The sequence below is a fragment of the Tauraco erythrolophus genome, chromosome 18 (assembly GCF_009769465.1).
Source record: "Tauraco erythrolophus isolate bTauEry1 chromosome 18, bTauEry1.pri, whole genome shotgun sequence".
NCBI classification, from domain to species: Eukaryota; Metazoa; Chordata; class Aves; order Musophagiformes; family Musophagidae; genus Tauraco; species Tauraco erythrolophus.
Genome location: NC_141482.1, coordinates 6,845,603 through 6,872,932, shown reverse-complemented (window position 1 = coordinate 6,872,932; position 27,330 = coordinate 6,845,603). Strand labels below are relative to the sequence as shown.

General features: G+C 40.9%; 1 protein-coding gene across 3 annotated transcripts in view; it reads left to right on the top strand.

Moving 5' to 3' along the window:
- Positions 1 to 27,330, top strand: part of STK4 (serine/threonine kinase 4) — a 47,721-nt gene extending 20,391 nt beyond the window's left edge. For 2 of the 3 annotated variants that reach the window (XM_086622784.1, XM_086622783.1), the window contains 2 exons: positions 4,186 to 4,343; positions 24,076 to 27,330. In XM_086622784.1, coding sequence (XP_086478910.1) covers positions 4,186 to 4,343; positions 24,076 to 24,234 — 317 coding nt within the window. In that variant the 3' untranslated portion in view covers positions 24,235 to 27,330. Of the gene's footprint in view, positions 1 to 4,185; positions 4,344 to 24,075 lie in introns of those variants that run through there. The other variant, XM_086622785.1, reaches the window with a different exon arrangement.

Genomic DNA, 27,330 nt, shown 5'->3' with positions numbered 1-27,330 from the left:
CAGATCATCTTTGGAAAGGTGACACTCTTGTTAAGTGCCAAGATTGACGAAAAGAAATCCAGTTGTGCTGGGATGGTAATTGATTTGGTGTAATGTCTTTCTGTCTCCAGGAGCGTTTCTGTCGGTCTTGCTGCATAAGTGTCCTAGTGAGATCATAGCAGCAACTAAAATTTCTGACATCTTAGATTTGTATTCCAGATATTTTTCATTTTATATTATCTTTTTTCCATTTTTTGTTTTTCAGTTAGCAATCTTGATTTTAATTAGTTTAAACAAAAAACCAAGAAACGAACCAACACCCAATGAAGATGCAGTGTTACATGTTGGTGTGTAGAAAGGTACTAAAATTGGTGACTAAATGTTGCATGCAGTGGAAAGGCCTGAGGTGACTGCAAGGTTGGACGTGTCTGCCAGTGGGTATGAAGAGCGTGGGTCGCAGAGGAGCTGGGCTTGGCAGGGACCTCTGGAGTCAGCAGTCTGCTTCCCGGTGTGATGGCTGGGACCAAGTGCAATGCGGATCCGGTTGCTCAGGGCCTTGCACAGTCGCTCCAGCTCTGCTCTGTTGCACAACTGTCCCTGTTGTGAAAACCTTCTCCCCTATGTTCAGCCGAGATGCCCCTGCTGCAGTTCAGGCCATTCCTCAGAGCTCTGATGGCCTGTTGGGGTGGGAGACCACAGCTGGAGCTTCTCCTGCCCTCCCCAGGCTGAACAAACCCCTTCCCTCCCACCCTCTCAGCATGGCAGAGACCCCTTCGGTGTGCCCGCAGCCTTCTGCTGCAGCCACCCCAGCAATTTGCTCACTTGTACTGGTGGAGCTGAAAATCCGGTTGTGCTCTTCAGGATTATGAACTACCACCACCACTTCATGTACTTCCTCCTTTGTCTGTTTCATTTCTGCATGAAAACAGAAGTTTTATTAAATAAAGCTTCAGTTTGGATATGTCTGAGTAATTCAGTGATGCTACAATAGGTTGTTCAGTAGATGTAACTGGTAAGTTACGAATATTGCAGCTCCTGGTAACATACAAAAGGAAGGGAAATGAGCATGGTTATTTTAAGTGACACTCTGAATTAGGCTCTGGTATGAGTGAACATTCTTTGTTAAAAAAATAAATAGAAAAGAAATGAATAAGCCAATATAACCAGAGTGAAACGCTTGCTTTCAAAGTCTCCTGTGCTCAAACAATTGTTTGCAAAACATACATTACAAGCTTGATTTAGACTTTTTTTTTTCCCCTAGGAAGCCTGAATTACTGAGACCTAGGCTGGCTGTAGGTAAGCTGTGCATAGATCAGCCTAGGGAGTTATGAATTCATCTATTTCTACAAAATTTGTTGGTGTTAAACATTGCTGTGATTGGTTTTAACAACTTACTTCCTGCTTCAGACAGGCTGGACTGCAGCAGAATACAAGGGATGTATTTACTTCATTCTGAATAAATGTTTTATCGCTTAGCAGTAATTGGATTGCTATTGTGTTTCAGTAATTATTCCCAACAGCAAATCTGTTCTCCACTTCGCAGACGTGTTTCCTGACTGACCTTCACACAGCCTGTCTGAAGGTGTCCTTCTTAATGTAATTCTGTACGATGAGGTTCTTGGTTTTGTTTTTTTAAAGAAGGGGAACTACTGCCAGGGGTAGAATAATTTGTCTTTGCTCCAGTTGTCATAGTGCAAAAGTATAAGCACTTCAGTTCATGTTTAAGCTTTTAGCTGACCCTGGAGAGACAATACGATGCAGTGCTTTTTCAAAATGCACCGTGATGTTTCAGGCTGTGTAGAAGCACGCTTCTCTCAGTATCACAACCCAAATATCCTGCCAAGATTTCTCATACTTTGCGGAAATTTGTTCTGTATTTAACATGTCTATAGACAAATAACTTCCTAAAGTATCTCATAACTGACCAAGGAATTCATACACTTGTCTGAGGATCAGACAGAGTCTGCCAGGGAAGTTCTGGATCACTGCATGGCAATTTTATGTGCAAGAATAATATTCAGTGATTAAATCTTAATGGGTTTCCAGAATAGCTAATATTTTTTTGAAGAGGAAAGCACTGCTGAATGCCCTTAGTGAGGACTGTCTTGTGATAGCCTGCCTTCTGTACAAATTCTTGTAACAGAATCTCTGCATTACACAGACCCCTCAAACCCCTCGAAGGATGGCTCCATGCCCTGTGTGCTCGTCTGAAGCTCTAAAGTTTTGGTTGATTACCTGCCTGGCAGATGATATTTATTTCAAATGTATGGCGTTTGACAGTGAACTTATTTCCGCAGTCCAGAATTAGTCTATTTTGATGCTATTTTCTGTTAACTCTAGTCCTAATCCTAATTTCTGAAAATGATTGTTTCTGCGTTGCCTAAAACATATGTTTCAAGTATGATTAACCTACTGCAGTGTCTAGAGAACCATATTTTATCAGAATAAAATCATTTTACTAGGTATTGTTACAGTGCTTACTTTCATTATCGTCACAGGTTTTTGTGAAGTGTTTTATCAAAAAGAGCAGCACAGTGGCATTAAGCTGCGTTTGCAGCTGTCATGGTCTTGTGATGCTGCCCTGTTAAAGCATGTTTGCTGTGCTAGACTGCCTCCTCACTTAGATTGAGACTCCTTACAAGATATTAGCTGCACTGTAACTCACAGGACAGGGCAGTTTTAAGTGTGAGTCATCTGGGCAGCAACTGATGCTGTACCGGTTGCGCTAGTAAATAAATCTTCTTTTGGAGATAGTCAAAGTCTTTCGGTCTTGACTTGCTGTGAAGTTAAATTTTGTGTTTTCTTCCTGTATTGGCTTTTATGCTGTCTCTGCTAGGAATCAGTATTTTTCATCCTCTCACTTTTCATCACTTCCTTCCCTATTACGCTGTTGTCGCCCCACAGCTGACACTGCCTCCATTCATGGAGCCCACCTCCTTGCTCCCCAAACAGCACTGGGGATCCGCTTTGATCTGGGAGCTTGTCACCCCACATATCTTCCTTCAGTGATAGAAACTTTTTGCTGAATGGGTTGCTAAATTTATTTGTATGTAACGGTACTTAAATCACATGAGCAGGGATTGGATGGTGCAATGGCTGAAGGAAGAAGAGATATTTAAGTGCTTGTATCCATAATCCCACCAACTACTCAATGTACCTGGGCATCCTATGAGAATGTAGCTTTTCTAGCTCCTTGCTCTTAATGGATCATCAGCATGGATCCTTTTCTTTTAACTTGTGCTTGTTCTAAAGAATAATTTAGGCAAATGAGAATAATGTAAATCTAGTTGTGCCAAAGCTCTGTGCTCTTAGCTATATCCTTTCTTCTCCCATCAGTATGGGTGAACTCTTTGTTTTTGAGAACAGTGCTTGGGAGACTTAAAAGATCTGCTCTTAAAAATCAAATAATTCATATTTAGGGGCTTATTTTGACTCCTCTGTCTCTCTTTTGGCTCATTTGTTATTACCCCAAGTTTCTTAAATGCAGTTTAGAATTGAGTGGTTAATCTATATATACAGCTTATTTGAGTAATCCACTAAGAAAATGTGCTCAGAGGAATTAACTTCCAAAAAGAAAACTAGGCCAGTAAAGTTGAAAACTTACTAACTGATTGTTTATAAAAAGAAAAAAAGAAGCTTTTATAAACCATGTAATCCTTTCTACCCAAGAAATGTGGAACTTGACTGCTTCTACCCGAGACAAGTGATGTGATATTTGTATGGTAGACGTGGTCTTTGAAAGCCTCACTTTTGTACTGTTCTGTTCCTAAATAAAAAGATGAGTTTCTGCTTGTAGAAAAACACCGTTTAGTTTTGGAACTTCATATATTTTGCAGCATATGCAACCTGGCTGGGATGAAAAAAACCCAGCCTCTGTAGCTGGTAGCAGTTCAGTTCTAGCGTTCAGTGCATGAAGCTCGGTTACCTGGTAGTCTGCTTTGGTGGACGGATTGCAGGTCTAGAGGCCAAGGCCTCCAGCATTGTAATCGCTTGTGTGGTGGGCTTTAAGCTTCCCTTCTCCAGTTTTCTAACTGTACAGTCAGTTTTATATTTGAAAAGCTGCTGAAAAAAATAGTACTTTAGCAGTACTATGTGATTTAGTGTGTGCTAAAAAAATAAAATCACTTTTGGGCATGATGTAAGGCACTATAACTGAAAATATATTTTTCAAAACAACTTTTTTTTGATTATTTTTAATATTTTCAGGGAGAGATGAAACGTTGCAACCAGCCAAACCATCATTCCTTGAATATTTTGAGCAGAAGGAGAAGGAGAATCAAATCAATAGCTTTGGGAAGAATGTGTCTGGCCAGACAAAAAATTCATCTGATTGGAAAGTACCACAGGATGGAGACTACGAATTTGTAAGTCTATACTTTGAAATTCAATCAATGTGACAATCTTTAAGAGTTTTACTCGGAGCTGCTATAAGATTATTTCTTGTTTTGACAGACTAATGGAAACTTGAGGAGATTCTAATTGCTAATGCATTTGGATGGGGCATTTTGGAAAACTAATTTTCTTTAGTTATTTCTTGGTAATCATAACTTGTCATTATCTGTAGACTTTCCTTGTTTAAAAACAAATGAATGAAAAAACAAAAAAGCCTGAGGACATGAAGGTACAAGCTATCTTGCTTTAATTCTCCATTATGCATTTAAAATAAAAAAATAGAATTCCAGATGACAGTTGGAAAATGCAAGTCCTGAATATACAGTGTTAGAACCATTGAATTTCCTTGTTTTTCTCAAGCTTTGGCACTCGACTTTATTATCTAAATATCAAGCTTGTCTTCATTCCTCTTTCAAATCCTCAATTTCAGTCTTCCTAAGGTTCACATGCTCCAAATTTTCAGGCACTTTTCGGAAGTCTGAAGGAAGATCTGTTCATAAATTTTATGATTTAATTCTTTTTGTGGGAATGGAAAATTTCTGATTTGAGTTCAAAATGCCAGAAGATTGATGCTCTGCTGAACGCTGTTTCCTCTGCTGCATTTTTGTTCGGCACTTTTTAAGTGCGTTGTGCACCCCTCACGATGTCTGTTCGTGCTGCCCATGACTCGGGTTGTCACGCTGCATTCAGTACTTGGTGAGATTCACTCCACGTTCACAAAGCAGCGTGGAAAGCGAAATCCCTCTGCTAGTCACAACTCAAAGATGCTTTGCTTTAAGGCTGGAGTAATAGCTGGGGCCTTTCATTATGTTTGTACAGATTGTACAGACTTGCTGTTAGATATATTTTGTTGTCTTTGCTGCTGCATCTCAAATTTTCCTATTTAGACTGAAAAGGATGGGCTGGCTGAGGAGACTATATTCTCTCTCATAGCCCTTCATACCACGTTACGTTTAGCCTGAAGGCTCAAAGTCACTACATAAACATGTTTTGCAAATATAACCTGCAAGTTGACTTGTCAGCCTGTGCATCACAGAGTCTGGGCCAAACACACAATTCCAGTCGAGTCAGATACTCCGTTTATCTCATTCACCTTACATGCTGTAACTTTGTTTAATGATAGACTATTATTTTTCAATCTGTGGTATTTCCCAGGAAAGACAGGCTGGTTTGGAGTATCTTAGAACTGTCTTTTGTAATCTGCAGATGACCCAAGGGGATATTTGCTGTAATTATTTTACTTTCTAATCTGGTTGATAACAAGTTTAGCAATTACCCTTATTTCTACTGAGGATGTATTCCACCCTGCATACTATGAGCTATAAGTGCAGGCTACAGGCAGCACAGATGACACAAGGGAAGGTCGGTGCCGTTCTAGCAACCAGGACCTACAAGTATTTTTAGAATGTGCAAAGCAACTGTTTGACACGTGTGAACTTGTTTGCTGATTTCCATTAGTACTGAAGTATTGCCATATGCATAGATTACAATTGCACTGGAAGCAATAAAAGCAAGCAATAAAAGCTAGCAATAAATCAGGCTTTGGGTCACCTTCGTGTAGTAATTTGTAGACATTTTGCTTCCTAGCTGTATGTATTTCTCCAGTTCGACTGTGTATGAATATACCAGCCTGTCTTGCATGCAGATTTTGTAACAGAGCTACTTTCTTTTCTGTAGTATAAGAAAAACGCTTGAAAGCAACCTTAATAAATACACGTGGATATTTGTGTAGTGCTTATCTTATCTGAGGGTTAGTAGCAGTAACCTCAGGTTATGTTAAGTATTCAGAGACTTAAAACTGTTCAGCTAAAAATAGATCCATTTGGCTAGCTATGGGTAAAAGTCATGTTCGTTAGTGCTTTATTAATTGAAAGCATCAATGCAATAAGTGTTGTGGAATAAGAAAATATACATTCACTGTCCTAGACTTGCCTGCAGCTACAAGTTACTTCTGCATTGTCAAAGTAGGCAGGTTTGAGCAGACTTTGTCTATAGGGTTTGCAGAATTCCAAGTAAAGATGAGATCAGTGAGATGCTGGGTGAATACTAGTTCCTGCTGGGCCTTAAGAAATGATTGAAATATTATTGCTTTGTGCTACTGCAGACTAGATAAATATGCCTTGTCTTCTCTTCAGTATTCCTCTCCCTCCTATGTGACTAGCACCTGGAATCTCCTGTCATCCAAAAAAAAAAAAAGGGGGGGCAATATTAAATTATGAAAGATTTCTGCTCTTTTTCCCTGTAGCAAAACCGTTTGACCTTTTCTTGACTAACATTGTTCCTCTGAAGCAGGCAAATAAGACACTATTTATATCGCAATGGCGATGTCGTGTTAGATAAGGGTTAGATTGAGTCAGCCCCGTCCACTGCAGAGTGATCCTGCTCTAAAAGGCGATGAACTCCGTTCCTCCCAAACGTGATGCTGGCGATGTCCTGGTCGTGGTCTGACCCAGTGTATTTTCAGCAGTGTATTTGCAGCCGTGGATTTCTGAGGTAGAAGTTATTATTAACTGATTAGTCAATGCCCAAAGGTGTTAGTGTTCATCCCCACTCATGTTTGAATAAGGATCTCTAAAGATTTAAGCCCTGCTCGATTACGAAAAATGTTTTCAAGAACATTATGATTTATTTAACATAGGGGAAAAAATACGAATTATGGGCAGAAATTCTTGCTATTAGGAAGAACATAAACTCTAGTATGAAAATGCTGCAGGGGTAGGCTCTTAATGGGCAGGCTGCATTGTATGTAGAATTCCTAATTGCAGTAATCAGATCGCAAAATTTTTGTAGTTGAATTTGATTTTGCCAGTGAACATTAGTCACATACCATTGCACAGACTTAAATTAATAATGCTAGAAGATTTGTTTAGACAATGTCATACATTTTTTCACTTTAATCTTTCAGTAGTACTGTAACATGCAGCAAAATTAATTGTGCAGTTTTTCTGCCCTTAAACGCAACAAACACTTTGCTTATTCCTATTTTAAAAGCCTTTTAACTGCTCTGAGCAGGCCAGTGTTCTAATATCACTTATGGCTAAAGCAGGATCGCTTTTTTTTTTATTCTGCCGTGCTTGAAAGGTCTTCAGTCTTGCCAAAGCTATTGTGTCAGGTATTTGTGGATCATCCAGTCATGAATGTTGTGTATTATATCACTAATCATTTTATTGGAAGCCTGTTTTGTTAGCAAATTAGCAGGTTCCAGCCGTTCGTGGCTTATGGTAGCTATGACAATACTGAAACCTTTTCAGTTTTATTTCATGAGTGTGGTTTCACTGGGGAAAATGAGTGGCAGTAGAGCCCCTGTCAGTCTTGAATTCTGCCATCATGATGCAACTGCTGGTGTTTGAACACCTGCAGTGTTGAGCTTAGGTTTTGCTGTAACACTGATTCATAGTTTTTCATACGTCAGTGAATCTATGCTAATTAGAATCCTAGGAGCTTGTTTTGGATGTGGAGTCAAATAGGACCTGAACTTTTAACGGTCACTAGAAGAAGAGTACTGCAGGACATGAAGCCTTTCAGCAGGCTTCACACAAGGAGTCGTAGCTGTTTGCTCCAAGGCGTTTTTGGTTCCAGCACCTGCATATCTGCCGCCCATTCCTAGCCTGTGTAAGGCAGCTTGTCAAGGGCTTAATTAGTACAGACACATTCACGTTGTCTTTAGCTGCTCTTGCTATCTGTGCTTTACTGAAAGTACACCAGGTAGTAGCTGAGTTTTTGAAGGAAAGCATTGCCACTTACCTGCGGGGCCTCAGCGGAGAGCTGCAACCATCAGCAAACGTTTTCTGCGCTGGCCGTCTCTGTCCTGCTGCCACAGCGCTGGGAAGGAAGCTGACGTTCAGAAACAAGGTTTATGTCTCTCCTACGAAGTATCCTGCTTCCTTTGGGAAGACCTTGATTTACTTACATTTGCTAAGTCTTGGGGTATCAGACCTTTTGTCTTCCTACAACTATTAACAGCCAGTAGTTTGGGTCTTTCCTTCTCACTCATTGACTTAACGAAGAGGCTCTGCCTTCGCAGGTATTCTTACTGAAGCAGAAGAACTTTGGAGCAGAAGTTTTCTCCTTACAAAAATAAAATTAACTTATATCCTCGAGATTGTCAAGGTCTGTAGAAATAGAAGGTGTACACGTGGCAAATCGCTCAACTTTCTGTGGAAGGACTGTGGAAGATGGCTGTTGCCATGGCCTTTGTTCACAGGTTCACCATACTTCAGTCTGCCATGAGAGAACCTGTGTTTCAGGCCTTGTGTTTCCATGCTGTGAGTGCTAGCTCTTCTTTTTAGCTCCCTTTGAGAATTGTCTCGTTGACTGCTCATGGGAATTTCTTTGGACAGGAAGGATTGGTGTGATTTCCCCTAGTTCCAAAACAGACTTTATCACTTTTCAGTGCATAATGTCATCTCTTTACTGCTGGGGAAGACTGTCCCACAAGCAGTAGAACTGTTGCTTCTGAGATTTTTGCAGGGCGAAAGAAGGATGGATGAGCAGGAGGTGTTAGTTGCCTTTAACTGAGGGGAAGAATGCAGGTGCTGATCAGCTTCCACTTTTGTCAGGGCAGCACAGTTGGACCCTCATGTACAATCAACAGTTCTTGTCTCCACCTCACCATTTGCTAGACAGAGGTGGGCAGAGAAGGGACTTTGCTGAGCTACGAATTGGAGGAAGGGCTGGGTTTGATCCCACAGCTACAGATCTCTTTCCAGTAAACAGTTGTCTAGCCTGTTGCTTCCAAAGCGCTTGGGCCAGAGCTTGCCTTACTTCTCTGTGGATTGTGCTCCTTAAAATTAACTAATTTTGAAATGAGGCATCTTTGGCTCTAAAGTGTCTGTAGACCACTTACTATGGCCTTTGGTTTTGTTTAGAAGCTCTAGCTCCAGACAGTGTTGTTCTTCGTGACACCGAGTCCTGCCAGGGGCTCCTTGGAGCAGGCACCTGTGGGAGTTGGATGGTTCATCAAGCCAGTGGGGCAAAGGAGCGGGGAACTGAAACATCTCTCACTTGCGACTGCAGTTTGTTCAGATAGGAGACAAAGCTATAGTCTGGCAAACTGTTGAAGCAATACATCAAGAAAACACTTAAATTTTTATAAAGCCCAGTTTCTAAAAGTATATTCACATCTTTTGAAGTTCTTGAATTATCTGCACTGCAAGAGTTGGTGTCGTAACTGCAGCCTCCTTTAAATAACTTTGAATAACTGTATGTCCATTTATACCTACTTGATAGGAGACTGATATTTTGTGTGTGTCTGTGAGCAGCTTCTAGCCAGAGCTTTTAACAGCTACTGCTTAGATCTTTCTTTTGTACAAGTATAACACAAATGAAAGCAAACCTTCCTCTTACCTGAGTGGAGATACAATTCTTTTTCTTGAAGTAGTAAAGAAAAATACCATTTTCCATTTACTGAGACAATGTTTCATTATGCGGCTCTCATCTGGGATACACGTTTTTATTAACATCCTCATTTCTATGTGTTTACTTAGAAGTTTGAAATATTACATTGGAAACAAAGATTTTAAAATACATATGGAAGTAAAACCACTGCTGGTATCTTTACCAGCAGAGAAGGGAAGTGTGTTAGTCTAATGGTGTCTTCAGCTTGTTCAGTTGGACAGATGGCTGTTGGTTTGCAGTGAAATCATGAATGTGAATCTCTTTCTTTCTCGTTAGACAAATTTGGTATTGCTGTGATAGCAAGAGTTTGAAGTTCTTCCTGAAAAGTTTATAGAAAGCTCAATTCTTTCAAAGCAAGTCAAATCGTATTAGGATCACATTTTTGAGTCTGCTGGTAGACACTAGCTTGGCAATGCCTGCAGGTCAGAGTCTACTTATACATATCAGGTGTGGTCCAGGTGGTAAGGATGCCAACCACGACGGATTGCTGAGGGCTGAGTCCAAAGCAGGGAAGTGCAGTGGCTGATGGACACTGCAGCTCTCTGCTCCGCTCGGCTCTGCCGGGATCTCACGGTACGCAGCCCTGCATCACCCTGCTCCTTCCTCCACACTACTATACAACAACTACAGTTAAAAATGGAGATCACTTGGCACAGTGTATTTCTTCTCCTGGCTCAGGACTGTGGTGAAGAATGGCTGCATGCTGGAACCATCTGTTTCTTTCGTTGGAAGTGATTTATAGGGAGGAACTGTTAGAGGGCAGGTGATTCATTGCTTATCAATAACAGTAAACACGTTCTGCTTTACAATGACCAGAGTCTCTCATTTATTGTATTCTGTCTGTGCAGGTGTCATTTGTCTTGTGAACAGCTTGTTGTCTACCAGTACCTGGAACATTCAATGTCTTTGGTTTCTCTGAACATTCATTTGGATAGCATTTATTAGCAATCTAATATTGATGCTTTATAGCTTCACTACCTTTTGTCCTTCTGAAAGTTCAATCGATTAAAAACTTTAGAGTATTTTCTGTACAGTTCCAGGCTTTGAAACTGATGACAGGCTAAATAATTGGCTCTCATTTGGTTGGAACTGGTCTTTGGGTCTTTTCTAGCAGTAGGAAGGAGGCATACTGAGGATACACGGATAAGGCAGATGCTAGAAGAAAAGTATTTGCATTGTATGAGTGAGCTGCTGTTATGTGACTTTTTATAGTTTACCCTTTTATAGTGTTTCCTGACTCTACTGTGATCCGCTGAGCTTTATCTTCTTTTTACTTCTGTCAGATGCAGGCCTTTACACTAATCTTTCTGTTCCTCTTTTCTCCTGTCCAAATTACGAAAGTGTATTATCTGCACCTGTTATTAAGACTCCAGAAAGTCTATCTGCTTGGACAGGAGCAAAAAAAGCTTTGTTAGAGTGGGCATATTTGCAGGTCATTTAAATGGGATTATTTGAAAATCAAATAATTTTGAGACTTCTATTGAATTATTATGAAACTTGCAATACCTTCTTTCTTTTCTGAGAGCGCAAGTTTCTCTGACCTTTGTGTGATGAATGAAGATTGATTGTTCCAAAAATTCATTTGAATATATATAGTTTTACGTAGAAGAAAAAAAAATGTTTGGTTAAAGTAGAGCTTTTTTCAATAACACTTTCTCCAAGAATAAACCAGTCACTTTGAGTGAATCTTCAGGGATTTCTCTGTCCAAAAGTTTCTTCCCTTCATCTATCGTGAACTCTCCTTTTTCCCAGTGGTGGCTGGAGTGAAAATTACTTCTCAGGCATTGATTTCTTCCAATAGTTTTACTTGGATTGTAAAGTGAACTTATTTGCTACAGCATTCATCAGTTTGAGAAATAAAGCCATATCTGGGATGGCTGATAGATATCCCTGTCTAGGTCCTGTGAAACTGGGATGTATTCCTAGTAGGGAAACAGGTAAACTTGAGATACTTGTTTGTGATGTGCTGAATCTGAAATAAAGCTTTCTTTCAGTGGGAGAACATTAAGACCATAATTTTTGGGGGGAGGGAGGAGGAGGGGTGGGGAACAGACTGTAATAAAAGAATATTTTTTTTCTGAGAACAGAAAGCAGTCCAGAATAGACAATTATTAATTTCCAAACCTGAAATCGTACCCCCATGGTATCTCGTGCTAATTGAGGAAGATCTTGTAGTAAAGTGTAGTACCTAGATGTAATTTCCACTGTGAAGTGTGGTTTATAGAGAGAGACAGGTTTTTGTGATGTTTTCTTCATTGGTTTTAAATGTCACCTGCCTTGATTCATAACATTGATGTCCCTTAGATGGATTTCCTTTTTTTTCCTTCAGCCATCTGCCAAGAATTTATAAAGCTCTGCTAATTGTTTATGTTTCTTTTAAGCACTACCTTTTCAGCATATTTAGTATGTTCTTCCCAGCAAATACTTTTAACTAGTGACATCTTTATTAAGGAAAAATGGTTCATTTTGTCACCTTGTAATCAAACATGCAGTCATTTTAAGAATAAGTCCAGAAACAGCTTGTTTTTTCTCTTTTATTGTTTGTTAAGTGATCTCGAATCTTCTGTAACATTTGCCTGCAGAAGACACTCTGCACCTTACTGCAAACCTCATCGAATTCATGGGTGCTTCAAACCACCGACGTGATTTACAGCAAGGTCCTTGTATGTAGGTTTTATAAACCTTTCTGAATCCCTTTATAACAACAACAAAAAAACCCAGAAGATACCACATTTGGTTTTTAAATTTGTTAGCAATATTTGAAATTGAAAAAGGTAGTTCAGTGGCTTGACTTTTATAGCTGTTGTGGAAGAGAATAGATTTCTGCTCTCTTCCATTTGGTAACAGGGTCATTGCTTGCCACCTGCTTTCGCTTTGGTGCATACTGACATTGATTGCAAAGCACTTACTGCCACAACTTGCTGTCAAAATTTCATTTTTTGCTACATTTTTGTATATAGCAGGCCTTCTGTGACATGAGGCTTTTTTAAATGAAACTTGCGGTGAGTGGGAAGTAAAATGAATTGCTGTTTGTTGTGTTGAATTGCTTAGGTCATAGCCCTTAATGGAGACTGAAATAACGTAACCTGAAATCAACTTTATATGAGAGTATTCAGGCTTGTAAATTCAACATCCTGGACTGTCTTGGAGGTCCCTTTTCTACTGTAGCATTTAATCAACTGAGATGTTGACTGAAAGTTTTGTGGATGAGCTAAGTAACTAACAGAACTTCACCATCTTTGATCATGGGATGTGTTTCACTACTGCTGGGTGTTTAAGGTCAGGCTGCAACGTGCATTTCTGCTTTGAGAGAAAGGGAAGGGGAATTAATAATTGAAGGTGTGATGCTGGAAAAATCTCTGAGCAGACTGAATTCTTCAGAAAACCTGTTTGAGCCTTGTTATGCCTTGAGATCCGTTTTCAAGGCTGGGTATGTTTTTGGCACAGCATCTCCCTTAAAGAAAGAACGCTCCTGCTCAAAGGAAATCTATTTGAAATGCTTCTAAAGTCTTCTTGCAACTCATCTGTCAGTACAAATGTTTGTAAAGGGTAATGTAGCTTGAAAGGACAAGCTTGTCCAGGTTTTTCCTCATCTGTAGCAAAAAGGGTTCCTTTTGGGGACTCTGAATCAGGAACCTAATACAGCTGGTCTCTTACTGCCTTTTGGAGGATGGAGTCTCTGAACCATAAGAGAAAAGCCTGAGGATAAAATCTTTATCAAGTCTCTGTGAATTCTTTCCAATGGGCAGGGCTTCATCCAGAGAAGTGCTTGAAATTATGTACTGTGGAGGAGCAAAGTTATCCCCACTCTGACTTCTGGACTTTCTGTGCGTGCCTTTGTGCACCCTCTTGTATTACTATAAAACCTGCAGGAAAATGTAGATGTTGCTTATTGCCAGTGTTATTTGGTGTGTGTAACTACTGGGTGTCTCCCTGCTCTTATCTCAGCGGGACACTTTGCAGGGGGGAGTTTCATCATGTGTGAGGTCTTGCTCATACAGAGGAAGTAATGGAGTCTGCAGTTGGCCATGGCTGCTTCCAACAGCCAGGATGTCCCAGGAGGTTTGCCTCAGCCTTTATTTCAGTAACCTCAGTGACCAGATGGCTTCGAAACCCAAGCTTTGACCTTCAAGAAGGAGTAGGCTAATTCACAAAGACTGATATAGTCTGAAAGGAATATCACTCAGTAATGGAGTGCGTAATTCCTTCTTGTTTTGTGACTTGCCATCGTGCAGGATCGTAATAAATAGATGCCCAAGTAATAGCGAATGCTTGGGAAAACCTTGCATGGCAAGGCATGCAGGTTTGTGCAACATGGACTTTATGGAGATGATTCAATGAGGAACTATCCCCCAAAAATATTTGTCTCTTGAGATATTAAACATATGCTCCTGGTTTTAAAGACAACAGCCTCTCCCATGGTCATGCAGCTATGCATTATTCAAAATGCCACGGAAATTTCTGTAGTTTAAACTTTCCTCAGAAAGCGTTTAATTCTCTCTGCTGTCCTCCTTGCCTTCGAATTGCAGCTGTTGCTTCCTTGCCCTTAGTGAAGGAGGGGAGGCAGAGCAGCATTGGACCAGGGTGACGAGCCTCACGTTTGGGTACTCGAAGTAGGGAACTGGCGTGGTCTTCCTGGAAACAAACCCCCTTCAGCAGCTCTCTTGGAGTTGGAAATAAATTGGGAGACTAAGACTCAAATTAAAAACATTTGTTGAATAAAGTTTAATAGTCTTAAGTGTTAAGACAGTATTAAACAACTTTGGCCTATCTGTAATGCCTACTTACAGGGGTTTTGTAGTCTTAAGCCTCTGAAATTGAGACAGTGTGTTTTAAGCCATTGTTGTGCATTGCAGATCTAAGTGTGGGAAGTCTTCAGGTAAGTTAATGATGCTGATATACCAGTAGCAAACTTCTCACTCCACATTATTAACAGAAGAGTGTATTCATGTACTTATTTAGTGTTAACTAATGGGTTACTACTTCAGTTATACTTGTGTTTCATGGTAGTAGTACACTGAGCAATATTGTAGGAAGGAGTCACTCTTACTTCAGGTATTCTGCCTTTCACTTCTTCAGGAGTTCTGCTTTATTCAGGATAAGTGATCCTGAATAAATAAATAAATTGTTAATCCTTAAGTGAGTAGAGCCCTTAGGAGCAAGGGAGAGAGGAGAAAAAGGTATTTTGGATTGGAAGGAAGCTCCATTACAGACCCACATACTCTTCCTAGCAGAACTTGGTTAATCCTCTCAAGTTTGTAGAAAATTTTATTTGGTTTAAAGGAGTCAGCATTTTCTAACAGATTGCTTTTCTTTTAAAAAAGAGAAAAAAAAACCCAAGTTGGTCAGCTGTGTACATTACAGTAGTCGATTTGTGCAGCTAGCCAGATCTTCAAAGCCCAATGACATGATTTATTTTAGCATGTCCAGAGGTATTTTAGTACTCTTACTTAAGAAAATTAAAGGAGAAGGAAAAAAAACTCTACTGTGTTTTTTCTTAATCAAATGTCTGGCTAGCAAGTATTTTTTATAAGCAAGTGATGCTCCTTCTTTTTCTCTTTTTTTTCTCTGGTTTTTTTTTTCTCTTTTTTTCTCTTTTTTTTTTTTTTTCCTCTTTTTTTCTTTCCTCTCTTTTGTTTTGTTGCTTGTCCAGGCAGGCTGACCTTTTAGCGTGGTTTCTAATTCAGTTACTGAAACAAACAAACAAAAAACACTGAGATAACTTGTCTTGGTAGTTACAGTATTAGTCAGCTACTTTCTAAGTCTCTAAAGGATTTTTAGGTTTAGAGTTCTTGAAGTTCAGTGCCGCAGAATAACGCTGACACAATTTGTCATTTCCTTTGTTTAGATTAAGTGTGTAAGGTTCTTCAGATGATTTTGGAAGTCAGTAAGATTATTCATACTCATAATTGATACTGAGGCTAAAAAAGGAAATTTAATCTTGGAGCTCAGAAGATTAAAATGCATTACTTCTTTTTTAAAAAAAACTTTTTTATGACCACTCGTGTCAATGAATAGAGCTTTGGATGGGTTTTCTGCCTTAATGTAACTTCTGTACAATGCTGATGGTAATAACAGTATGCGGAGATTATATGGTTGTCCTGGCTGTAACACCAAAACTTTCTTGAGCCTTTTAAGGATTACAGTAAGGATTAATAAAGTGCAGTTCTTGGCTAAGAGCAACTCAGGGATGCCAGTGTTATTGATAGAGGCTACGGTGTTCCCGCAGTTGTGCAATCTTCTCTGCTCCGTGGGTAACCGCGGCGCATAATCGCTGCGTAGTTCTGTCTGGGTAGCCAAAGTAGCCAGGGAGATCCGGATGTTTGCTGTAATCCTCTGAAATTGCTTTCTGTATCGGGAATTTTCTGACATCTTGCCAACAGCAAAGCTCCCTGCTGGCTCTTAACAGGCTTTTGAAAAACGAGAGAGAAACTTCCGAGCTGCGGGGAGGGGGAGAAAGTAAAGATGCCTCTTCGCTGGTGAAGGAGCAGTTGTGTGTCTAAAGCCTGTATGTGTGTCTCTTCCATGGCAGTCACAGGAATTAGCTACTGAAAGTATGCTTGAGGAATATGCTAAGCTGAAAAGAGGTCTTGGCAGTAGTCCTTCCTGCAGATGCAGGGCAGAGCAAAGTTTCCAGTTTAGACTTGATCTTCACAGAGTGGTCTGGCAGAGAGCAGAGCAGGAAGGAGAATGGCACACATCACCTTTCAGTAATTCTGTAGGAATGCTGCAGATACAATGGTCTGGTATCATGCATCTTTATTTTAATCAAATAAGCACAGCTACGTAGAAAAGAACTAGGATCCTGGCATTACAGCAGTAAGGTGTTTCACTTTCCATAGCCATAAAACTTGACATTTGTGAAAGTAAGATAGAGCTAGCCCAAACACGACATCTGAGAAGGCCTGGGTCTCCTCAGGTGTAACTCTCTCTTAAATAATCTTTTCCAGTTTGGCTAGGGATCAGATGCCGAATGTTAGTGTCTGTCTTTCCTCCACAAAAAGTGATGTTGTGATGGTACTCATTTAACTGTTTCAGCTGCTTGACTTGCACTGACTTAAGTTGACTCGGCCTCTAAAGCATATGCTGATCTAGTTGAAACTTGAGTGTAATTTCTTTTTGGGAAGTCGTCTAGTGTCCGGATGAGGTAGCCTGAAACAACTGTCTCCAGGTGTGCACTGATCACAGATCCTGTTCACTGCCTTTGGGAAGAAGTTCTAGCCGCAGTGCTGGTTTGACTTGAGCTGGATGCTGCAGCCCATGATGTGTTTTGCTAGTACATTGCCTAAATAATTAAGATGCATTAAAAGCAGAAGCTTGTGCTGCTGAGACTTATTTTTCATATCCTTTGAAAGATTAATATCTGTATTTTTAATCTTGCATGAAATCCCACTGTGAGTGCATTTCATCCACTGCTTTCGTAACAGTGAGAAACTTCACTGACATGCTAATGCTAAAAGGGGGGAAAATCAAAATAATTAATGTTTGTGTAGGCACTGGGGTTTGTTCTTGTTTTCTGTAGCCCCTTTGTAGCATTGCTTCTTGACAGATTTGTGAAGTCGTAGGGCCCTAACAATCATGATGAAAAGTGGGTGATTAAGTGCCTGGAGGTTCTTAGATTCTTGTGTCCCTTACACTGGACAACTTGCAGTGAATGAATAGTTAATGCCTGCTCATACGTTACACCAAGGCCTCCGTATGCTGGAAACATAAATGAGAACAAGGCACTTAATTTTTAGATCAGTGATTGAAAGTATGCCAAATGGTATTCAGCCAGCATTTCAGGAAAAATGCTAAGGAAAAAAATGGCATGCTATTCCAACACCAATTTATATCACTGTTTGCAAGACCTAAAGTCTGGAGCACTGCTTAGGATGAGAAATCACCCTCTACATTTAATTTTGGCCAGAGAAATGGAATGCTTTTTTTGCTGGTTTAAAAAAAGTGCATAGTACTATTCAGTAATCTGTTCCCTCAGAGTATATTTGATACGAGCATTTGATTGATACCATGTTCAACCAGTCCTTCAAGTTACAGATGCTAATTCCAGAACAATCTCAGTTCTTACACTTGTCAGAGCTCACATTCATGAATCCTTGTGAATTTGACACCTCTCCCTAGCTTGTGGTCTTCTGTAGCACCCATGCACTCTGGCCTGCTGTAGGCTGGGCTACAAATAGTTGCAAGTGGCACCCAATGGGTGGTTGCCTCCCAAAAATAAAACTCTACTTGAGAAGGTGATAGAAGAAAGGTTCAGAAGATGAGGTGGATACACATCAAACTGATCTGCAGGATCCTGGAGACGAAGTACGAGTGTGCCCTTGGTTTTATCAGAAGGGAGGCATCTTGATAGCATTGCTGATAGTCAAGGTCAAGTGAAGCAAGAGTTTAATTAGTCTCTTCTGTGAAGAGCCTCCCTTCCCAAAGGACATCTGAACACTTAATAGACTATTTGTAGGAATTCTTTTCTACTTCCCTCTAAGACGAAGCCACTTCTGGTGTTGAGTGTGATAATCAACAGCCTCCTGTGAGGGCTCAGATGTGCTTCCATACAATTTTAGTCCCAGTTCATTGTTTTCTTTTCTGTTTTGTTTTTCCAGAGTAGCCTGTTGCTACTATATTACAGTGGTAATATTTTTCATTATCTCTAGCAGCAAATTTCTATTTGGCGTTTAGTATAGCTTGGATAACTTTGTTTGGATAAGAACCCTTTTCAAGCCATGTTTAGATTTTGCCTGTCTAAATATGCGAAAGTAAATGAGTTGTGCTCCCTATTACTATGATTCAAGATGATTTTCATTTCTTTGGGGGCCTTTGATCACTGGGCATGCAGTCAAGAACTGCTAGATTGCAGTAGAAGACCAGGCAGAAAAGGAATATAGAACAATGAGATCTGTGCTAAACAGACAATTAATTTGTTTTTTTTTTTCTTTAGTTCCCATCTAGCGCGTATCTTTTCCACTAAGAATTTATTTCCCTGTGTAGCGTGGGAAGCTGCAATTTTATTACTTCTGTATTTTAGTCTTCAAACTCCCACTGCCCCTTATGAAGTGATAATTGCTAAAGCCAGTTTTTCTAAAGGCTATTTAAAACTTAAAAGTTTGACATCAAGTTGTGTTGAGCAGTAAATGCCACCTGGAATATCTGTGTGAAAGGCAGACTGATCGCTGCAGCTGGGTGTTTCCCTTCTGAAAAGCCACAGGCTATGGGTGATAAAGGTGGGAGGATATTCAGAAAATACTCTATGTGAGCATGCAGAAGACAAGTGTTTGAACTCGCAGAAATTGTGGTAGAGGGGTATGACTAGAGGGCTAAGGAAGCAAAGAACAACTTCCTAATTTTATTTGTAGGATTTGCTGTAGTATCAAGACTTGAAAATATCCTCCTCCTGCAAAACTGTTCAAATTCTTTCACCTTGAGGAAAATATCCCCATCTCACCAGTGACATACATATTCCTAGTTTGTTCCAGAAGTCAGGACCTGCCTGCAGTTGAAAGATGATGGGAGAACAACTGCCTTCCCTCCCTCGAGATGAAGGAGTTCATGTTTATCACAAGCTTCAGGGCTTCTAAGAGAGTATTTAAAAACAAAGCCCAGATAGCATGAAACGTTGCAAAGATGCAAAGAAAAGGCTTTGTGCTAAATCTAGGGATCAGACTCGGTGGCAGCAAGTAAAAAGAAAGTTGCAGAAGGAACATGTTTTTCACTTGCCCTGAGATAATATTATTTTGATTCTTGTGCAGCCGGTGAGTTAGTGCTCTGCCGAAAGCCTTTGTTGGGGGAGATGTGTGAAAGCTGCTGGGCAACAGCTCGTTTCTATTTGATGCTCATAATTCCTGCAGCAGGAGGATTTTGCTGGCAGTGTTTCTGATAGAGGAGCAAATAAGAATGGTAGCTGAAGTGGCTTGGGGATTACTGAAGGACATGGTGTGTATGTCAGCAGTGCAGACTGGTCCAAGTCAGTGGTGACCTTGTGCTGCTGAAGGGTTGTTGAGGGACCAGAGGAGTGCACCAGGTCCCAAACTGGTCAAGCTACAGACCAGGGACAGGTGCTCTTCAGTGTAAGGACTATGGGTACCAAGAGAACCATGACAAACCATTTGTGTCAGCTTCTGAGTCAAAAAACTTTCACTGTTTGGGTGTTTTGTTTGTTTTTCTTGGGGACAGGGAAGGGGCTGAGCTAATTCTCTAGGCTTTGTGTTTTACAGTAGATCTTGTGAGAAACATAAGTCTGGCACGGACTGTTCAAAAATGCTGTGGAAGGTTTTTAGAATGCCTCTTGCTCAGAACAGAATTGCATAGTTGCAAATTTCAGACCGTGGTGCCCTTGAATGTTGAACCTGTGGCTATGTCTAACATCTCTGCAGAGAGCCTTTATTTATTCACCTTTTGCTGCTTAGATTAATTTACATTCAGTAGAATATCTGGTTGCAGTAACACTTTACCTGACTGTAACAAATGCAAGTAGTGTATATTTTTTTTCCCTATTTTTAAAATGCTGATTTGAAAGGATGGCAACTCAGAAGCAGTTTGCTGAGGTGAGCGTTGTTCAGCGGAGTAGTTACTTGCAAGTCTTGTCTGAAATGCTGGCAAAGGGAGTGTCATGAATAGCTTACAAATACTCTCCTTGAGGAATAAATTCTATGTCAAATGATCTGTTCCTGATTTATCCATCATTACTGCATATGCATGGAAAGGCCGTAGGTGATGTCCCTCTGAAGGATGTAGTTATGTATGTCTTTCTGAATTATATAGTAGAAGTCACCAGCCTGGTGAAACAAGATGTTGCTGTCGGTGGTGTCTGCAGCCTGAAGAACAACGGACAGCATGTGTGGCTGTGGGCGAGAGGTGAACACTTGCACCTCTGATGTTTGTTTTCAGTTGGGCGTTTTTACAGTAAAATCATTCTTAAAACCTTGAGTAAAAATACAGCTGTTAATCAGATGGTTAAAAATTAGCTTTCCACACATACAACCTTGCTTGAACAGTTTTGCTGCCACCTCTCGCTGTTGATAGATGTGTTTGACCAACCTTAGGACAAGTGCTTTGTATCAGTCTTTATATTTGCAATGAGATTCCTTCCTTTGAAAGTTTGTCACAGCTATTTGATCACTGTGGACAAAAGTGGATCGCTTTTACAAAGACGCTTATGACTTCTTACAACAGAAGAATTGCTGGGGAGAAGTGAGGAGGGGAATGGGACTGAGCCTGTGGCTAAAACCACCTCTGATTGCAGCTGCTCAGCGCTGCGACTTTACCCTGAGTAACCGTCTGTCATGAGATGCTCTGTCCTTGTCCTTCTCTTTCTTATTTTGCTTCTGGCGTTTCTCTAAGAGAATAATGTCAGTATCCCAGGAGCCTGCCGCGGCAGAGACAGATGTGCTAGGGTTTAAAAACTTCATTTCTGGGAGAAAGTCTGTCTGTAGCATTGGCTTACAGTGAAATGCCACGCAGCAAAGTGAAATGGAGGCCATCATGTTTTAAACAGTTCTCTTTTCCCCCCACCACCCCCCCGCTTTAAAGATGTGTGTGCAAGTGCAAGGACGAGCTGAGTAATAGCCCAGCCCAGGTCTCAGGGCTCGTGTTGTCGTGGGCGGGAGGCACGGTGGGAGCAGAGGGCCAGGTGTCCTCTGTGGCTGCGTGGGCGCTGGGCTCTCGTTCATGACTAATTGGACTCCTGTCAGTCTCTCGTCGCTCGTCTGTGGTGAGTGGTCACGTTCTGGACCTTTTACTAGCGTTACCCTTTGGCTTCGCTGCCTCTTTTAGGAGCAGCGTGGCATTCACAGCCATGCTGACAGTATTCCAGATGAAAACTCTGTAATTAGTTCATCCTCATCAACACGCAGCGTCACGCACAGGATGTGTTTCTGTGCTCTTAGATTTTTGCACTGCATCAACTTGCCTCTCTCCCTTCTCCCACCATCCCTCTTCTATTAAGTAGCTGCTTTATTCTGCATCACGGGTCTGCACAGGTAACCCACTGTTCATATCAATATGTATCCATAGGCTTTTGCCCACTCCAGACTTAGCTCTGCTCTAAGCATCTTCCATACTGCTGGCCAACTGTCCTGACAAACTCATAGTCCCAGGAATTCTCAAAGCCATTGTGTCCCCTGGCCGGCAGTGGCTTACCATTAGCAGAAAGACTCGGGGTGTGGGTATCCATGGAGGATGTCCCATGGTGCCAGATCATGTTCAAAACATTCTTAGGGCAGTTTTTTTCTTCTTACTGCCATGTTCTTGAGGTCTGGAGAGACCATTGCTGTAAACCTGCTTTGCCCACTGGTCTGCCAACTCTGGTGGTTTGTTTCTGGCTGTAAGCAGCACCCAGCAGTCTGGGAGGGTGGTGGAGCAGACCCAAAGGGCATCCATGGAAGGTCGCAGCCCCAGGACAATTTCTGACACCTAATAGTTGGCTTAAGCTGAGAGCAGGGTGGTTTAGATCTGTTCCAAAACTCTTGTTTAGTAGTCTAGTGCTGGGTACTCTGGGAGCGCTGACAGCCGTTTGAGCCAATATAGCTGCTTAGTGTATGTGTTCAGTCCTTGAATTAATGTTTTCTTCTTTTTTGCATTTTTATTTGACTGTTCAATCCCTGGACTGTGAGGAAGGGGAATGCTGAATAATTACCTGCTCCATAATAAATTAGTGTGAAAAGGCAACTGGTGCCATGCATCAACTTAAAGTGCTGTCTGGTAAAGTTGCATTAATGTGTATAAATAATGTATATCTTTATGGAGGAAGTGCTTTGTCTTTTTAATGAACAGTTGGCTGATTGGAGTGGCCCAAAGACTGTATACCCTTTCTGAAAAGGTTTTGTTTTGCTTGTGCCTAGATGATTAAAGTGGATTGGTGATCCTGTAACTGAAACTAGGAAATATCTTATTTTGCAGAATATGCCACAGAATTTCAAAAGACCTTGTGAGAAATCAGCTAGCAGCTGACTTTGTGGTTTGGGATCTGGTGTCTCTTTCACTTCAGGAAGAAGGATCAGGATTTTCTTACTTTAGTACTTACATACGTTTTAAGGACTGATGCAATCTCTCCAACTGCCATTAAACAGCCAGTAATTCAGTTATTGCCTTACAATAGGCAGCAGGCATCTCACTGTGTGTTTTTGTTCAGAAATGGCTTGAAGAATAACGATGATAGCTAACTAATTAACAGCTAAACCAGGACAGCAGTGTCACTTGCTTTTAACTGAAGTAAAGATAAGTCATTCAATTACAACGTTTGTTTAAAGTCTAAAAATTGACACTTCTTCGTTTACTAAAAAACCCCAAATTATTTTGCATGTTCTTAGTTTCCACAGCAGGTGGTCTCTGAAAGCAGGTGGTGCAAATAGTCATTCCCATTCTGCTGCAGTGGCTGAAAAACAGTGTCTCCCGTGTGTTTCTGGGGATCACTTGGTCTTGGATGGGGAAAGGACTGGTGTGTAGGTGAACATTTGAAGCGCTTCCAGTGTCCGAGTTTTTTAACATTATCCTAAAATCCTATCTATTCCACAGGTTATAATATTATGTAAAGGGTGTAGCTATGGACAATCTAGACTGTCCCAGGCCACATTTGGCATCTCTAATCACATTATAAAACTTTTCCACGCCAGTTCTCAGCAAATTGGCACGCACAAGAGAACCAATTAAACAAAGGGCAAGCGGGTAGGGAATTCAGTGGAGGGAAGCTTGTCCAGACTAGCCTGACATCTTCACGTATACAGTAAAATACAAATTGTACTTGCATATTATATCGGTATGAGGCTGACCCAAAGTGACCTGTTGTGTATGTTCTGGGATTTCTGACTTAGAGGAGTCTGAATTCCTCACCACGATTGAGATTCAGCCTGATTGTACATAAATGCTTTTCCCCCACCTCCCAACTGCAACTTTTGTCCATTTTTTTTTTTTTCTTACTATTCCCTTCTGTCTCCCTTTGTCACTTAGCAGAAGGAAGTTTAGTTGCAAGGAAAGGGGAGGGGAACAGAACTTCGCTTCTGTTCCACCTCAGTACAGCATTTCTGTTCTAAGCCTGCAGAATGAGGCTTTAGAAAAACAACTCAACGGGGGAAACATTTCACTGGTTGTTTTGTACACTCACGCTGTCACTAAACAGAGCATGTAATATACCTATAAAATGAGCAAAAGCAATCCAGTATCCTGAGGCTCGCACCAGTTTCATTGAGATGAGAGCCCAGCAGCCTGGAGCAGAACTCTTCCACCTTCTACTGGAAGATGCGTTGTGGCCATCAGACGGGCAGCAGAATGGTGGCTGTACTGATGCCAGTGTCTATTCTTCTTCTGTCTCTCTGCTAGCTAAAGACTTGGAGTGTCGATGAACTTCAGAGGAGGCTTTCAGCTCTGGACCCCATGATGGAGCAGGAGATTGAAGAAATACGCCAGAAGTACCAGTCAAAGCGGCAGCCGATCCTCGATGCCATTGAAGCCAAGAAGCGACGGCAGCAGAACTTCTGAGCCACTGGTAGAATCCTCTTCCGTCCTCAAACAATCAGCTCCTTGCTTTTATGACTACTAAACAGATTGATTTCTATTGAAATATGCTAGCAAAATAGAGAGGGCAATACTTCTGCTCATTTATTTTTCCATAGCACCTTTGTGAACTCAGGAATGCCATTAAGTGGAAAATCCTGATGGTATGTTTTAATGTTAGACATACACTTAAAACGTTATTCCGAAAGAGTTTTGTTACTGTTTTTAGGGGACTGTTTTTAAATCAGAGGAACAGATAGAAATAGGCTAATGAAAGTTGGCTCACTCTCTTTTCAACTGAATTTTCAGTAGTCCATTTTGTTTTAAGTTAATACGGATTGTTGTATTTAACGGCTGCATCTTTTGTGGTTTTTGGTTTTGTTTTTCTTTGTGAATGCACAGACTCAATTTCAAGCTGTTAACTATCTTTCTACTGTTAAGGTACTGGTAAGTTTTAGGTCACTGAAGAGAGCAGATGAGAACATGTACAAACTGTTCCAGCCTTTTGAAAGAAACTTAAATCCCATTTTTTAAAAAGCCTGTAATAAGCCCCATGCCTTACACTGTGTGCTTTAAGCAAGCGTGGTTTCTTCAAGACCTCAGTTTTGTCCTCTTTATGTGTACTTCACAAATTAATACGAGTAGATAAAGCATGTTGTGCCTCCGTCATAAATTACATTCTGCAGTTTAAAATCCACACCAACTTAAAACCAAAAGCCAATCAGTGATCGGATTCCCTTTCGTCTCTCTGTTTGGAAATGTCCTTCAGGGAGACCCTGCTGATGGTGGAGTACGGGACAAGGAAACAGTATTTGAATGGGTGGAAGTTGTGTGAACCTCTCTCAGGAATTAGGTACTTCTGCTGTGTCTGCGAGGACTTAATCTCCACAGTTTGTGAAATATTTTATAGGCTTCATTTCAGATTTACATCTTTAGATGCTTGAATAAGAACTTAATTTCACAATCCTTCACATTTCTGCAAGGTTTAGCGCATCAGAAAAGTTGAACTGAAAGTTAAGACTTTGTTGAATTAACAAAGATGTGCATTTATGGTGGTGGAGCGAAGGCAGAGTTGGTCTGGATGAGAAGACAATTACTGATGTCCTACTGGAAGAGATTCAGTCTCTTCTCTTCCAGTTCCTCTGGATGTTCTTGTGTTCTTTCTTTCAATCTCCCTGCCGTTCCTGCCCAGTATAGCTCAATCAATGGAAACGTCCCAGCACGTACAATCGCTGTGAGGATAGTGCAATGAACTCACACTGGTAAGAGTGGAGAATAAAACAGAAGCAGCAAAGAAGTGAGCCTGGTTACGGGGCAGAGACGAAGTGGTGCCTCTGCCCCATGGGCTGTAACAGCAGAGTTGCGTGGTTTTAGATGTATCTAGCATATGATGAAATATTCAGACAGAGCAAGTATTTCTACCGATTTATTTTGCTCTGACAGAGGGAACAGTTCCCATGTCATGCTTCTGAAATAGGTCTTGGTGCATCACCTAGATAATTAAAGTAAATAGCAGTGTCTCCTGGATCAAGTGCTGCTAGAGAGGTGTTCATTTCATGCCTCCATAAGCTCTTTTTTTCCCCTTGGAGCAGACTCTTGGCTACTGTTAGCAGGTACACTGCATTGCTGTGAAAGGAACCAAGCCATTTTTACCCCCTTTGAAGATCCGGTTGTGTCGGTTTGTCTCCATTTGATATGCAGTGTGAACACAGCTGTCTTAGAGACAAGCAAACCAGTAGTCCCTAAGGGCAAAGGGAGGCAGTAGGCAGGTACCTGGTGCGCTGAGGTCAGAGTACGTGCTGGGATAACCAGCTGTTTGATAGCCTCAAGTGTTGGGAAAGTTTTGAATTGGGAAAAACAAGTAACTAAAAGCTTTGTTGTTGTTAATGGACTAAAATCCCTTAGTCTGGACTCTCCAAGATGTCTAGTGAAGCGCTGTGCGAACAGCAGAGCTCACGCAGTGCTCGTTTGAAATTTGTGCAATACGTTTTGCCCTAAACATGTGTTTATTACAAGCAATATTTGTGAGCACCCTTTGCATCAAAGAAACCCTCACAACGCAGGAGGGAGTTCTCTGGTCAAGTGTTGGATCTTGTATTAGTCACTTGGATGGATCTGGCCTAACACCTCTGCTGTGACAGACGTGGATTTGTGATGTAGTAAATGGTGCACTGCTTTTGTGTGGTGTGGATCAAGTGGATCCTGTTGGGAGTAGTTTTACCTCTGCACTGTGTAGGTAACTTTCTAGTGGTTGGAGGGCATTAGAAAACCCAAGTTTTAGGTGAAACACCACGAGGTGGTGTCTATTTACAGAATATGCAACCTGTGACTGCCGTAACTGAATGTAAGCACTCTTGAAATCCTCTTGCTTTGCTGATGTGATTGTCTTAAAATACAGCAAATGAACCAAAATCAGTAAAACTGGTCCAATGGCTTAACTGTCTTTGAACCTTTCATAAATGCTTGCAGTGGCTGAGACTTGATGATGTTTCTTGCACTTGGAGCTGTGATGCAGAGGAATTATTTTCTCCTTCACTGATTTTCAATCTATTAGAGAAAATAATTCCCTTTTTGGTCCCTTTGTAGAGTGTCTAAGAGCATAGTGCCTGCTCATTTCTCAGAGTCCTCCAGGCTAAGACCAAGGCTTGTACCGTAAGGAAAAGCTGTTCCGACAAAGTTTTAAAGTGAAATGCTGGTTTAGTTGTGAAGCTGCATTCGTGTGCTCCTTGGGGCCATCTGCACTGCTGAAAGTGTTCTGGACAAACTGTTACCTTCGCTTCTAAAACCCAGAGATACTGATGATGTCAGTCATGTGAGACTTAAAAATGTGAAGTTTGTAGCTTTAACTTTTTTGTAACAAAGAAATTAGCAACACTGGCATAAAGTGCTGACTTGAAATGCTATTTTGTAAGATCTGGCTGTTTGTATATAATAGTGTTGGGTCGTTAGTTTGTATATGTATGAAATAGTAACTTTTATCGCATTCCTCTGAGTTTGATACAGGAGATTTTGTTTGATCTTTCTCAGATATCTTGCCTTATTTGTTCAAAGGGGCAAATAAACTGTCCTTACCTGAAAGCA